The 12,880-nt window shown below is 40.7% G+C and overlaps 1 protein-coding gene across 2 annotated transcripts in view; it reads right to left on the bottom strand.

Annotated features, from left to right (window-relative positions):
• The window catches only part of uggt2 (UDP-glucose glycoprotein glucosyltransferase 2), a 52,380-nt gene that overhangs the window by 1,358 nt on the left and 38,142 nt on the right, over window positions 1-12,880 (bottom strand). The window contains exons 29-39 of one of the 2 annotated variants that reach the window (XM_052082529.1): window positions 12,592-12,677; window positions 10,652-10,736; window positions 9,174-9,256; window positions 8,975-9,055; window positions 4,391-4,492; window positions 4,190-4,274; window positions 2,125-2,307; window positions 1,881-2,041; window positions 1,069-1,183; window positions 807-923; window positions 256-415 (exon numbers count right to left, since the gene is read on the bottom strand). In XM_052082529.1, the coding sequence (XP_051938489.1) occupies window positions 256-415; window positions 807-923; window positions 1,069-1,183; window positions 1,881-2,041; window positions 2,125-2,307; window positions 4,190-4,274; window positions 4,391-4,492; window positions 8,975-9,055; window positions 9,174-9,256; window positions 10,652-10,736; window positions 12,592-12,677 (1,258 nt within the window). The remainder of the gene's footprint in view (window positions 1-255; window positions 416-806; window positions 924-1,068; window positions 1,184-1,880; window positions 2,042-2,124; window positions 2,308-4,189; window positions 4,275-4,390; window positions 4,493-8,974; window positions 9,056-9,173; window positions 9,257-10,651; window positions 10,737-12,591; window positions 12,678-12,880) is intronic. The other variant, XM_052082530.1, reaches the window with a different exon arrangement.

Below are 12,880 nucleotides of genomic sequence, written 5' to 3' on the forward strand. Positions count from 1 at the left end.
ATGGGGTTTTTTTGTGTAATAGAATGCAGAAGGGTCTGGTGCAGCCTCTGACTGACTTGTCTGCATTGTAATTCATTTAAAATCTGTCCAGCAGGTGGCAGCATGCATAATGGATCAGCCAGGATCATGCCGCAGAAGAAGTAAAAAATCTGAATCTCACCCGAATTAAAGCATTTTTTTCTCGCTAAGAGATGGGAAAGATGTCTCAATTTAGGTTGAATAAGAACATCTTTAAAGTATTAATCCTCTGCGTACCTCCATTTTGTTGCAACAGCGTCCCTTTAGAAGTCGAGGCATCGTCCCGCCGACTAACTCCCTTGAGCAGCTGCTTGATTTCGTTGTCGTAGTCGACCCACTCGGGCACAATCCTTGCCGCCGCCGTCAATTTGGGCTCTTTGGTTTTGGGATTATTGCACTGCGCCACACACACGATACAACACAACACAACACAACACAACACAACCACTTCTAAGTCTACATGGTTCTTCCTGATGGATTCCGACGTATTGACTGTAAACTGCCCTCAAGCCCGTCAAGAAATCAGCATCACACAGAATCCCCACTGTAATATGAGCCATTGACAAGTAGAGTTGCCTAACTCCATTTTGGTGATTTTGCATACTTTTAAAGCTTAATTTAGAGCAGCAGTCATCAAATATTACACCCAAATTAAATATGACGAAAATGGAGTTAGCCCACTGTAGTCCTCAGGGGCTCATATTCCTCCCAATGGCAAGAAAATATGGTCACATTAACCGCCGTGCGTCATTCTAGTTTGTCTCGACTGTCTCGGATACGTCTCTCACCAGGTCGATGGTCTTGGCTGCCACTTTGGAGGCGTCGTTACACCAGGTCTCGCACCACAGCCACTCCTGTGGGAGAGACTTGATGGCCACCTGGTGGATCATGTTGTTGGGAAGGTCCTACAAGCAGCAGGACAAGTTAAGCTACATGAGGTATAGACACAGTCAGTGGAACGAGTGCCAATACAAGAGTCGCTTTTCAAATTCTAACATGACAAAGACAATAATGTGTCCACCAGGTGGACTGTACACAAATGATCTTTACCTGGTCAAGGTTTGACAAACTATTTGGGTCCTGGCTCAGTGCTTGGTACTGTCCTCGCAGTCTGTCGCCAGCCGCAATCTTTCGGAACTTCTTCAAATCAACCACGTAGAGCGCGCTGCAGAAGTGACACAGTGAGAGAGAGGAGACGAGGCAGGTGTGAGAAATGTCCTGCTCCAAGACCCATAAACAGCACTTCATAAAAGACAGAAAATGACTCTGGAATTGATTGTTGTTTTTTTTTTTAACACACAAAAAATAAAAACACACGGTCACATTTGAGAAGTGGCAAGCACATTCGTAAAAGCAACGCTACAGTATAGCCGATATAAAAGTTAGTAGGGCCGCAACTGACAATTATTTCAATAATCTGTTGATCATTTTCTCAATGAATCAAGTAAAAATATGTTTTTAATTTCCATCCCTTTAGTCAAAAACAGGACAGATTTATAGTGTATGAATTGCACAACATAAATTAATTGTGATTTGGTCATTGAAATGTCATACAAGTATATACATATATCATCGATGCTTTTTAAAAAAAAGATTTTTAGCAATCCTACAAGAATTTATTTGCTCAGGAAAAAATATTACAAGATTTTACAGCATTATTTAAATTTTTTTAATTATTTGTAAGGCAAGAGAGCTTTATTTTTGGAGGGATTTGTATTTAATGTGGATTCAGTATTAGGTTTCAAAAGTGCATGAAAATGGATCTGTTCAGATCAGAATCAGGCCTTCCAAATGTGGATAGAAATCAGCTTCGTAGCGAATATGTGCAAGTGCTGTAGCGTAATTCACTGGATCAAGTGTACCTGATGTGGTATTTCCTATGGCCCAGATGTGACGCCCAGTAGCCGCTTTTCCAAAAGCGATAGCCGTCCATTTCTTTCCGGCTGTCACAAAAAGGTGTGTAGCCATAGGGAGCTCCCTCCAGGTCTAGATCTCGCAACTCCTTCAGATCTGCCCGAACTATCTGCGAAAAAGAAGTAGCAGAAACGCCAGATATTCTTAACTCACCACTGTAACCATCTTCACAGGGTCGGTTTTCATACTGACTTGGTCGGCATCCACAAAGATGATCTTGTCCACAGCCAGGGGGAAGAGGACGTCCAGGAAGAGGATCTTGTAGCCCCAGATGATTCGCTGCTTCTCAGTCTGCTGGTGGAGCCAACGTGGCCACTTGTATTGCACGAGTTCGTACTGGAAGCCGTAGGACTCCGCCATGTGGGAGATGGTCTCCTAAAGAGTCATTTGGAAGTAAAAGAAGGGATCCAGGCTGCTTTGTATCAATAGTTCACAGTGCTGGTAGTGGTATACTATTGGTACATATTACACAGAGTATGCTTGCGGACTATGTTTACAGACAACGGTGACTTTTATGTGAATTATTATTTTTTTCCCCTTTTGTGATGTCTGAAACATCTGAGTGGTCCTTTTCTTCTAGAAAATACCAACGACAATGAAAATGTGCTTCTGATGGCGAAATAATGTATTTACAAACAATCACCAATGTAACAATTCACATTTGACAAGCTTTTCAAACTATTTGCTGCTCTTTTGTAGTCTGAATAGGCGTATTTAGTATTTACTGCCTTTTGTGACAGTGGTTGTTGGTCGATTTACTGTAACAAAAAACTTTGAACAATCACAAGCTGCTTGCAATGGTTGCATTTCAAAAGATCAGCCATGTTCATGAGTATCCGCATTGTTTTGACCCAATGCTGTCATTTTCTGGTTATAGTTGATTAAAAAAAATGTTTTTAACTTTACCAGCTTAATGATAAAAATACAGGTGACAATTACTTTTTTCTACCGATTCCCATAAAATAAATAAATAAATAAATAAATAAATTATTACAATTAAATACAATTTAAAAAACATATTGGACGACAATATCCGGCGCTGGTGTTTCTCCCTAAGATTCTTGTTGACGTCACGTCACATCAACGGCGCTCAAAAATGTGACTGCCAGTCACAGATACAACAGTTGAACGTGTGGGATAGTGACCCCAAGTGGACAAAAATAACAGAAACATCACATGCACATTTATTATTGAATTATGCGCTTGTATTATTGATTTAAAAGTGCAGCCCTAATTGTATTCTCAATTAGAAAAAAAAGTCAGTGAGACTTTGAAAAATGTCACAAAGAACAACTAGCTCATGCAGCTGACAAAATGGTAAATGCGCATCGTTTTGAAATCACTGCTTTGAGTTTTGTTGGTGTGCAATAAAGACCTGTAGACTGAAGTAAGTGACGTGAAGCGATTTGAGAACACATGTTTGTTTACAGATGATGAAATAAAAGTGCTGCCGTGTTGCTTTCCAAGGTAGGAGACATCAAAGGAATGATGATATCAAAAGGAATCTTAGAGAGGAACGTGTTATTCAAAGTGAGGCTGAGGCAAAGAAATAAGCAGTAAACTAGCTCTGTGCCTCGATCCAAACGTAATGCCAAAGTCATACACACCCAAGAAATTTGGAAACCTTGTTCAGAGGTTTGTTTCTAAATACGTTGTCACTTTTGAAGATAATCTGTATCACTAAAACTGAACCCAGTGACGCACATTGGAATTGACATGAATTGCCCCTCCTAAAGATGTCAGAACTTGATTGCTTTCATTCACATCAGTAGTTAACTGGTGCAATTGCGATGTGCAGTCAGATAGCTCATTTTGGCTCCACACCGAAAATGCATTTTAATTTTGGATCGTCCGCTGGTGTGACTGCTTTAGAGTGCCTCGTTGTTGACCACGAGTGCATGCATATCACGGTGTGGAAGGCGGAAGCGTGAGGGAGGGAAAGAAAGAGGGGGAAAAAAAGCCAGACACAACAGCCAGAACGTGGATTGGGATGTGGATGCATAAAAAAGATGCGAGACAAAGTAACATCCATTTTTTCCACGTCGGGGTCGAGTTATTTAATTGACAGTTGACAGGTGGGCAGGGCGTGGTTTCAGCACAGACAACTGCTTGAACTTTTGAAATCCTCACTTTCTCAACTTGTCGATTTTTTTTAAAAAAATCTCCAAGTACATTAAAGTTTTGTTCTTAAATTTTGTAGCATCTGTACCTCCCTATTTAAATAAAGATGAAATGAAATGAAAGGCCCAAGTGTTACCTTGAACGCAGGGGAGAGGTAATTTTTGAGAAACCAGAACTTGACAGGCGTTTTGGTGTGGCGAAGAAGGGAGAGCATCATGATCCTGAAATAGAGGTGGAAGGAGAGGGAGAACTCAACAGGATCAAGGCTGAAAATAAGATGACTTTTAAGGCCTGAAGCGTAACCGATGAGAGGCTCTGAAAAATGAGAAATTCATACCGCAGAAAGCGCTCATACAGATGACCGGAGGCGACTGAAAATATGTTTAGAACGTCTTCCTTCTTTTCGCCTTCATCCTTCTTGGGGCCACGTCCTGCGATGCTGTAGATGAGACAACAATTTGTCTTATTTACCTCTTGATGGATGTCTTTCATTCAGTGAATCAAAAGTATGCCTGGAAAATGCCAGGTTTTCATGAAGCCAGCGACAACGAAAGAAAAACACTTTGTATCACGGTGTGCGACTGTTTTGAGGTTTGCCATTCAATATTATGATTTTATTATACTGTACTGCCGTTCTATTAGGTTCTGCCAGAAGGCTATCATTCCAATGCCTGATAGGAGATAGCGCCCATCGCAATGGATCTTGAGTGACAAATTGGATTAATAATGCTAACGCATAATAAATAAATAATTGCCAAACATGGAGAATCATTGAAGTGCAATTGCCAATATTTGTGGGTGCACAGCATCTTTAGGCTAAACGTGTCACTAGAGATGTGCCAAAATACTTGGGGTGGATTGAAAAAAATTAATGAAAAGGCTAAGAAATGACGGTGTTACGTACTGTTTGCATTAAGATTAAAGCGGACACCAGGACCGACAGTACATAACCCAGACGGCCACAATGGCAAACTGATATTCGGCTAAAAATGATTTTGAAATATGGTCATGGAACGTTACTATGGCTGGAAATCACACCCACCTGTGAAAGATTTTCCAGCGAATATGTTTAACATCACATCAGGAACTGTTATCTGTCGCCACGAGAAAGGTCAGGCTGAGGGCAGGAAGAACTAGTTGTCTGTCTCCCCACACATACCAACTTTTATGACTACACAAAAACACTCTGGATATTGTCTCCTTTGTAACTGTTTGATGCGTGACTGTAAGCCTCTCATTTCCATACTGCCTCAATATATTCTTGTGTCTGTAAGGGTCTGTAAGAGCGCTCTGATGACGTCTCAAAGACAGAGGCCTGAATCAATTTGTACCGAGTTGTGATGGTGGAATGAAAAGGAAAAAGAAAAAAGATGATGGAATACCGTGTGTGCATAGGATCGACAAACTGCCGAAATCCCTTTGCACTCTCTCTCTATCTATATCTATATCCATACATACTGTATATGCGCATGTCAATAAACAGATTTAAGCAAGCACACTGACTGTTTTAGAAGAACTATTCGCTAGCCGCCAAACTATATGTGGCAGGCTGGTAAAGGGTATCGTGTTGTAGTATCACAGCATTTTTATCAGTATGAATAGAGAGATACTGTATCTGCACGGACACGCCAAAGGAGAATTGGCTCTTAACTCTTTAGTAATGACCCACCTGTATTCGCAAATTGCTTGGTGTATTGGACTTAGCCTGACTTGGTGGGCATGTACATGTACATGAAGCTGTCTTATGAGTGGAGAGTAGACATAGTGAATGTTCTCAAAGCAGCTGCAAGGAGTAATTCAGACATTGGAATCTCTCCGCCCATTCCAAACCAAGACTCCCTTATTTGTAATATTTGTCCTCCAACCTGAAAACCTTCCATTCCACTTAACGCTCTGCCTCCAATAATCTCAGCTATGCTTAAACCTGAATAACTGGTGAAGACTAACAGGCTAAAAGTCCTTGGGAGCATAAATTCCCCAAACGTTTTCCCCACAATAGGGATGTGAATGTTTTGTAAATAATGCAAACCGCGTGCTGCTCCATTAGACTAAATGCATGGATATTTCAAGTAATCAGGGAATCACTTGCACAACATTTCCCTTTACAGTCTGCACCATAAATGCAATTGAGTTGGTCCACTGAGACAAATGGTCACATTTACTCAATTGCACCACAGTGATTTGTACCAATATCTCAGATAGTGAGCATGTCGTGGCACCACAAACACATTATGAACTCTCAGAAGGCAAAAGTGAAAAAAAATAAAAAGATACGGTATTTTCCTTGCCATAAGGTGCGCCCAAAAACATTCAATTTTGTCAAAAGCCGACAATCTGATTTCTTGGACATAGTACTAAAAATGTTCTGAAAAGTGTTTTGTTACAGCTGCAGCAGTTGTGAAAGCACTATATGAATAAAGCTGTATTGTATTTTATTCTATTGTATTTTTATTTTATTGCGTAGCTCCATTTAGGGGATACGTAACGCAAGCGCAGCCACTATTGGAGCTTCTATTCCTATGCACCTTATAATGTGGTGCACACGATATATGAAAACAGTTTTAAAATAGGCCATTGATGAGGGTGCGCCTTATACTACGAAGCGCCTTATAGTGCGGAAAATACGGTCTTTGCATCCAGACAAGAGATCAAGCTCGCCATTTGTAAGCACATCACCAAGACAAGGTTGATGCACAGACTTTCCTCACCAACACCAGTGAGGGTTTCAATCAAAAAATGACCGTCCCTATATCTTCGAGAACAAATCCCTCAAAGTAGTCCCAAGATTACAAATGAATGATGTAGGCAAGTGTAGAATCAAGTATCTATGATGTCTTAGTTACATTCAACTTGTTTCTCCATCTGATGGGTGACAAACAGCTTTCATTTGACCGGAATAAGTTGAATCAAGAGGTGAGTGAATTCTCTCTCCGAAGGTAAATGAAAGTGATTTCACGCCTATTACGACGGAATGTTAAAATGTCAATGTTCAAACCGCATTATGTTACAGTGGATTACAATAATATTAAATAAACTTTAGGAATAAAGGCTCTTTTTCATTTTTGTTGAATACTTAAGATTGGTTGTACTGGAGAGTGAAGAAGAATTTGGGGGTGATATTTGGGGTGAAAAATTTGAGAAACCCTGCAAAGTTGTACTTAGGTGTAAATGTGTGACTTGTTTGTCCATACAGAATTTTGTCCGGGGTACACCCCCTCACAACATCCTCCATGCGCTTTGACAATGTCTTGCTAGACCTCAACACTAACAAGGACAAGCGGAATAGAAAGTTGATGGATTGATTAATAATATAGTGGTGGGCCATACATTTCCATACAGAGGAAAATGCATTATGTATATTGTTTTTTTTTCCAGATACCCAGGATATCATGGACCACCCTGTACAAATGTGTACTTATTTTTACACTTGTATGACTATGAAGTACTGTATGTTGAAATGTGACCAAAAATATTGTACAGTTTTTGATTTTACGACGTCCCTATGCCTCCTTCCATCGAATAATGAGGTGACCAGCTACATGTTTTAAAAATGCAGTGCACAACAATATAAACTGTATGCAGCTGTATCAAAGAGGCACACATAGCCTTGAGCTCCAAAACCAACGGCACGACAGATTGAAACTGTGTTCCCCAGCCAGCTGTCAATTTGCTATGCCATCCACGCGGGTAAGGTCCACGCCAAGGCCACAGTACCTCAATAACCTGTTCTGCTGAATGTACCCAGCTGGCATCTTAATGAGACAAGCCACCCACCTGGATTAACCTCCTTCTGCCCCTCTACTCCGAGCCACAAGAACGTTTAAACTATATTTTTTAAAACAGAAAGCTTTCTCAAACAAATGTCAACTTGTGTGTGTTGTTCTGTTCCAATTTGTCCATCCTTGTGTTGTGTGGCTTGACGTATTACATGGTGTAGCACTGCACAACACTTCTGAATGCGAGATGTACTGAAAAAGACAACAGCTGGACACTTAGTTCCACACCTTGGGCAATGTAATAAGTGGATTCCCAACCATGTAAACTGTGCCATCCTGGATCTCGTTTTGAGGCTCACCATACAATATGTTACATTGTATCACTATTTCAATCCATAGAAACAGTGTGGCAGTCAAGGAAGTTGTTACAGAAATAGCATGTGAATGATATTCAAGAGGAAACGTGGCTACTTTTAAAGGCGGGACTCAAACCTATTCAATCAACTGGGTTGGCGAGGCGCGGACTGCTCGTAAATTTCCTCCACAAGTTTCAGTACTTTATCCAATGGTAATATAAAAGTTTCAATATGATCACATATTGTTGTAAAACAGACTATATATGTCCTGTGTATATTTTAATTTCTATTCTATGACTTGACTGCACATGGCTGTGCCTTGCAACTACCTCTGACTTGGAAGCGGGCTTCTAGCGTGTGTGCGCTGATGCTGCTACCTCCCTCCCCAAGATGATTACAATTGACTGGCTTTAGCTGTCGATCAACGTCAAAATGGAAAGGATGTACAGCATGTGGTTGGCTGACCTGAGCTTTACATGCAACTCAAGCGTGGCAAGTTCATGAGATCCTATCCTAATTTCATTATTAATAGCTTGAATTTTACACACACACACACAGTGGTGTTGATGGCAATACAAACAACACCTTTGACAAAGCCTCACGCTTCGGTGGTGCACATAAGTTAGAACTGCAGCTTCAAGTGACAAATAAATGCAGCACAAAACTATCAAGAAGAGGAACACAATGACTGAAGGCGTTAAATGGGTTGCAGCCACATTGCCTACCTTTTCTCTAAAGTGCTCCAAACACTTCACACAGCAAGCGTTAGGGTGAGCAGACAGGATCAAACAGTGAGGGAGGGGTTGGGGAAAAACACACACACACACACAAAGGCTGGCATACACATACCTACAGAAGCACATATTTTTTGCAAGACTAGCTCTTACAGTATAATAATGTAGTCTGGAGCCTGGTGACGAATAGGATCTCCTGAAACCATAACGTATCACTGATAAAGGAAGGACTCCCAGTCAGCTGACAAAAGGGGTGGGGGGCTGTCATCCTGTGTCAAACTAACACCTCACACATGACCGAAAAGCATACACACCTTGTAATGGAGTCCCACAGGCCTTTGCTTTCACTTGTTTCACTTAAAAGATCTTCATTCATCTTCTCTGCCTTTTTCTGCACCTATAAAAACAAACAAAACCGAAATAGAGATTCAACCTGCACTCATTTCTCCACACTCGTTCACATTCTCAAATGCTGTTCTCTTGTGGAACTTCCAAACTTGAACAATTCTTAAAAAAATATGTAACACACTTTTGGAGTTTCACCAGCATTCTCTGGATGAATTATGAAGTCAAACAACAGAGTTCAAACCGTCTGTGAGACTTCTGGAGGAATGAACAAATGTGGCGACAAACAATTCATTGGTAGGCGCATTAGTATTATCATCTTTAAATCAATATCGGTCAATATGTAACAAATGTATTGAATTATTTTTCTGTGCGGGGATACTGTCGCACTCTTCGAGTACACCACTCCCCTACTCACACTCACTCAGCCATGAGAAACTGATTTGTGTGTGTGTGTGTTTACTCCGTGGTAAGCTTTGACTTTTTAAAACAATATAACCCTACATTTTAGTGTCCCATGAAAATAATCTCCTTGCACTAACTCGCTGATAGGACACGTCAAGGAGAGCATTCTCGGTTCTTTCTCCAGAGTGCATTAGAGTCCTTGAAAAATATATTGCATCTTTATGAGATAAACAAACACTTATGCAACTGTTAATTCCCTTGTGTACCATTTTCTTATATAACACTATTATATAGTGTTTTGAAATTGTGTAAATTATCCTTGCGAGATAGACATTTATGCAACTGTTAATTCCCGTGTCCGCCATTATCTAATATAAGGCTACTTTACAGCTTACCGTTTACAGTCCTAGGGTTGCTAATTAAAGTTTAAAATTCAAGAGTACTCTGCTTCTGTGTTTTGGATCATATTTTCTGTATTGTAAAAATGTGTCTTCTATTCTCATTTAATACACTGGTTGGTACCTGTCAACAGTCAATATATGGGGATTTTTTTAAGTACCCAATATTGATATTGGTCTACAAAAAGTGATCAGGTTTTACTCATTACAATACGGGAAATACAACAAATTAATAAATATGTTTAAAAAATGTATTCTGAGCCAGGAGATGTTCCTATCATACGTCTATCAATTGTCTTCAAAGGGTATGTAGTTTTACTTTATTTGAGTTCTATTTAGTTGAGTTACAGACTTGCTACTTTGTGTTTTTAACATTGAAAAATGTTTCAAACATTGTCAGTCAAGACAGGATCAAAGCTGTTTATAATGGCTACAGCTATGTCCCTGGAATGGATTAATTCATTTTACATGATCCCTCCATGGGAGAGCGGTTTTGGAATGAGAACTTGGAAGCCATACAGCGTCACAGAATGTATTGTGTTCAAAGTTGGAGGTTCCACTGTATTCTGTTAGCTATTACTAATAATACCAAAAAATAATTAAAATAAAAAATAAAACCCCAACAACAACAACAACAGACTCACCCGGACTTTAATGATCTTGCTATGGAAGCTGTTCAGCAACACAACAGCGTCACCGTTATCTGCTGGGGAATCGGTTCCATCGTGCCTATCAGATAAAAAAAAAATTACTAGTGTTGTTACTTGCACAAAAAACTGAACATGACAATATCAGCTTCGGAAGAAATGTCATGAAATAGGTAGGCTTGATTGGGTACATTGGTACAAACAAATTCCTTTTCCACAAAACTCAACTCAATATTCTGAATAATTATCAAAACTAGTAATTACAGTATGCTATACAATATCAGTACAGCCCATAAAAGAGTCGTTCAAGAGAACTAATTTGATTACAATCTGCAATTAGTACTCGGCTCCAAGTCCATGGATTATCATGATGCGATCAAATGTGTACTGACTGTAAATACAAGTAGACTTAATAGTAATTAGACTGCGCATTGACTGTTTTTTTTCCTCATTTATTATACAGCAGTTAACTTATGTTGGTACTGGTATGACAGTTAATGTTACGTAAAATAGTAAGGTTTCATTCAATTTCCATTGATTCCTCATTGAAATTTCTTCTCTTTATTATTTTATTCAGTTGGATGGCAGTCGGCAGCAGGGGTGACACTAGGACCAACTTCATTACCCTGCATCAGTATTAAGAAACACATAACCTGTATTCTATCCATTACAACTTCCCATCTGCACTGTACAACACGGCTGATTTAATGAAAATGTCTGTGCAGTATTGATCGTGTCACACTGGCCTTTCAACAGCTATTGAGTTGAAGCGCGGCCACTAGTGTGTTCTTGGCAGGTGCGATCTACTGAGCCTAATGGTGACTTATCAGCTATGATGCCGAGTAAGACATTGAGAACCCTAATAGGTTACAAAATACAAACAAATTAAAGTAATCCTTTTGAGAACTGGCTTCGTTTTGGGGTGAACAAATTGTATAGTCTAGTGCTAAGTTGTTGGGCAACAGAACCCTTGGCTTTAGGGGTTGTGTAAAAAGGCAGTGGAAATCAATCTGTATGGTTTTGGTGAGGAGTGGAGAGGAGCCCATCTCAATCACTGATGTCAGGGGGAGGAGGTGCACCAGCAAATGGTGCACGGACACTCAGCTATGATCAGCCACCAAAGCGGAGCAGAGTGCCCGCTAACCACAAGAATAATGACGCTGCCAAGGTGAAAAATGACATCACCTTTTTGCTTCACCTGGAGGATTGGGGAATAAATCTTGACTTGTCCTATATGATTTTCCACAGGAATAGAGGCTCCTGCGTGTCCTAAATCTTCCATGCCAAAGAGGACAGTACCTGTGATCCAATGGGGTCGTGCCGAATGGAGGACCTTGTCGACTGCGCACGACCCGTGAAGACACACAGCCACCGATGAGTACGATTTGGGCCATTATCACCTTAATAGAAACGGTGAGAACTTTCTTTGGGAAAGTCTCGGTTTTCAGAGCGACCGCAGCCTCTCTTTGATCACAGAAATTCGACAAACGCCAGCTCGCTTTGGTCTCGCGCGCGCATCCTCTGACGCCTACGCTTCACCACCTGAAACGCATTCTGCTGCCTCCGACGCACACCGAAGGGTGGATGGCATGACTGCCGACCAGCTGAATCACGACACCCCCCACGCCCATGTTTTCTCTTTAAGAGCATCCCACTCCTCTTACATGCCTCGTCTGGCCCGCTTCTGTGTAGCACACACAACTCCCTGCACTCATCAAAACCTGGAGTCCGGAAAGTGTCAGCAGCTCCCCACGTTACCATAGCGATGGGCTTTGACAGCTACTGGTATCTGGCAGCTAAAAACAACCCTTAATGCTGACGGGGATCCGGTGAAGACACCCAATTACTCATTACCTGACCTTCTGAAAACAAGTACATGGGTAGGAAAGACTAGAATAATAAAGGATGAGATACTGTATATGATCGTGAAAACTCACGACAGAATCTGGTAGATGTCCTCCGATCGTCCGTTCCGCAGCTTGAGCAGCCAGGCACCAGGATTGGCTTTTAGTTGGAAATACCCCTGTTGGCAAAACGACACAAAAGTGAAGAGCACATCGTGGCCAGGGGCTGTAATTCATATTGCACCGCATCATTCACTGCATTGGCTCACTGTGTGTGTTTCCTGATCGATTTTAAGAATTTTTTTTTTTTACAATTTTTTAAAAATGTCTCATACTTGGGCCTTCACGTCTATCCAATCTGTTTTTATCATATCACCTGATG

This window comes from Hippocampus zosterae, chromosome 12 (genome assembly GCF_025434085.1).
Source record: "Hippocampus zosterae strain Florida chromosome 12, ASM2543408v3, whole genome shotgun sequence".
Lineage (NCBI taxonomy): Eukaryota > Metazoa > Chordata > Actinopteri > Syngnathiformes > Syngnathidae > Hippocampus > Hippocampus zosterae.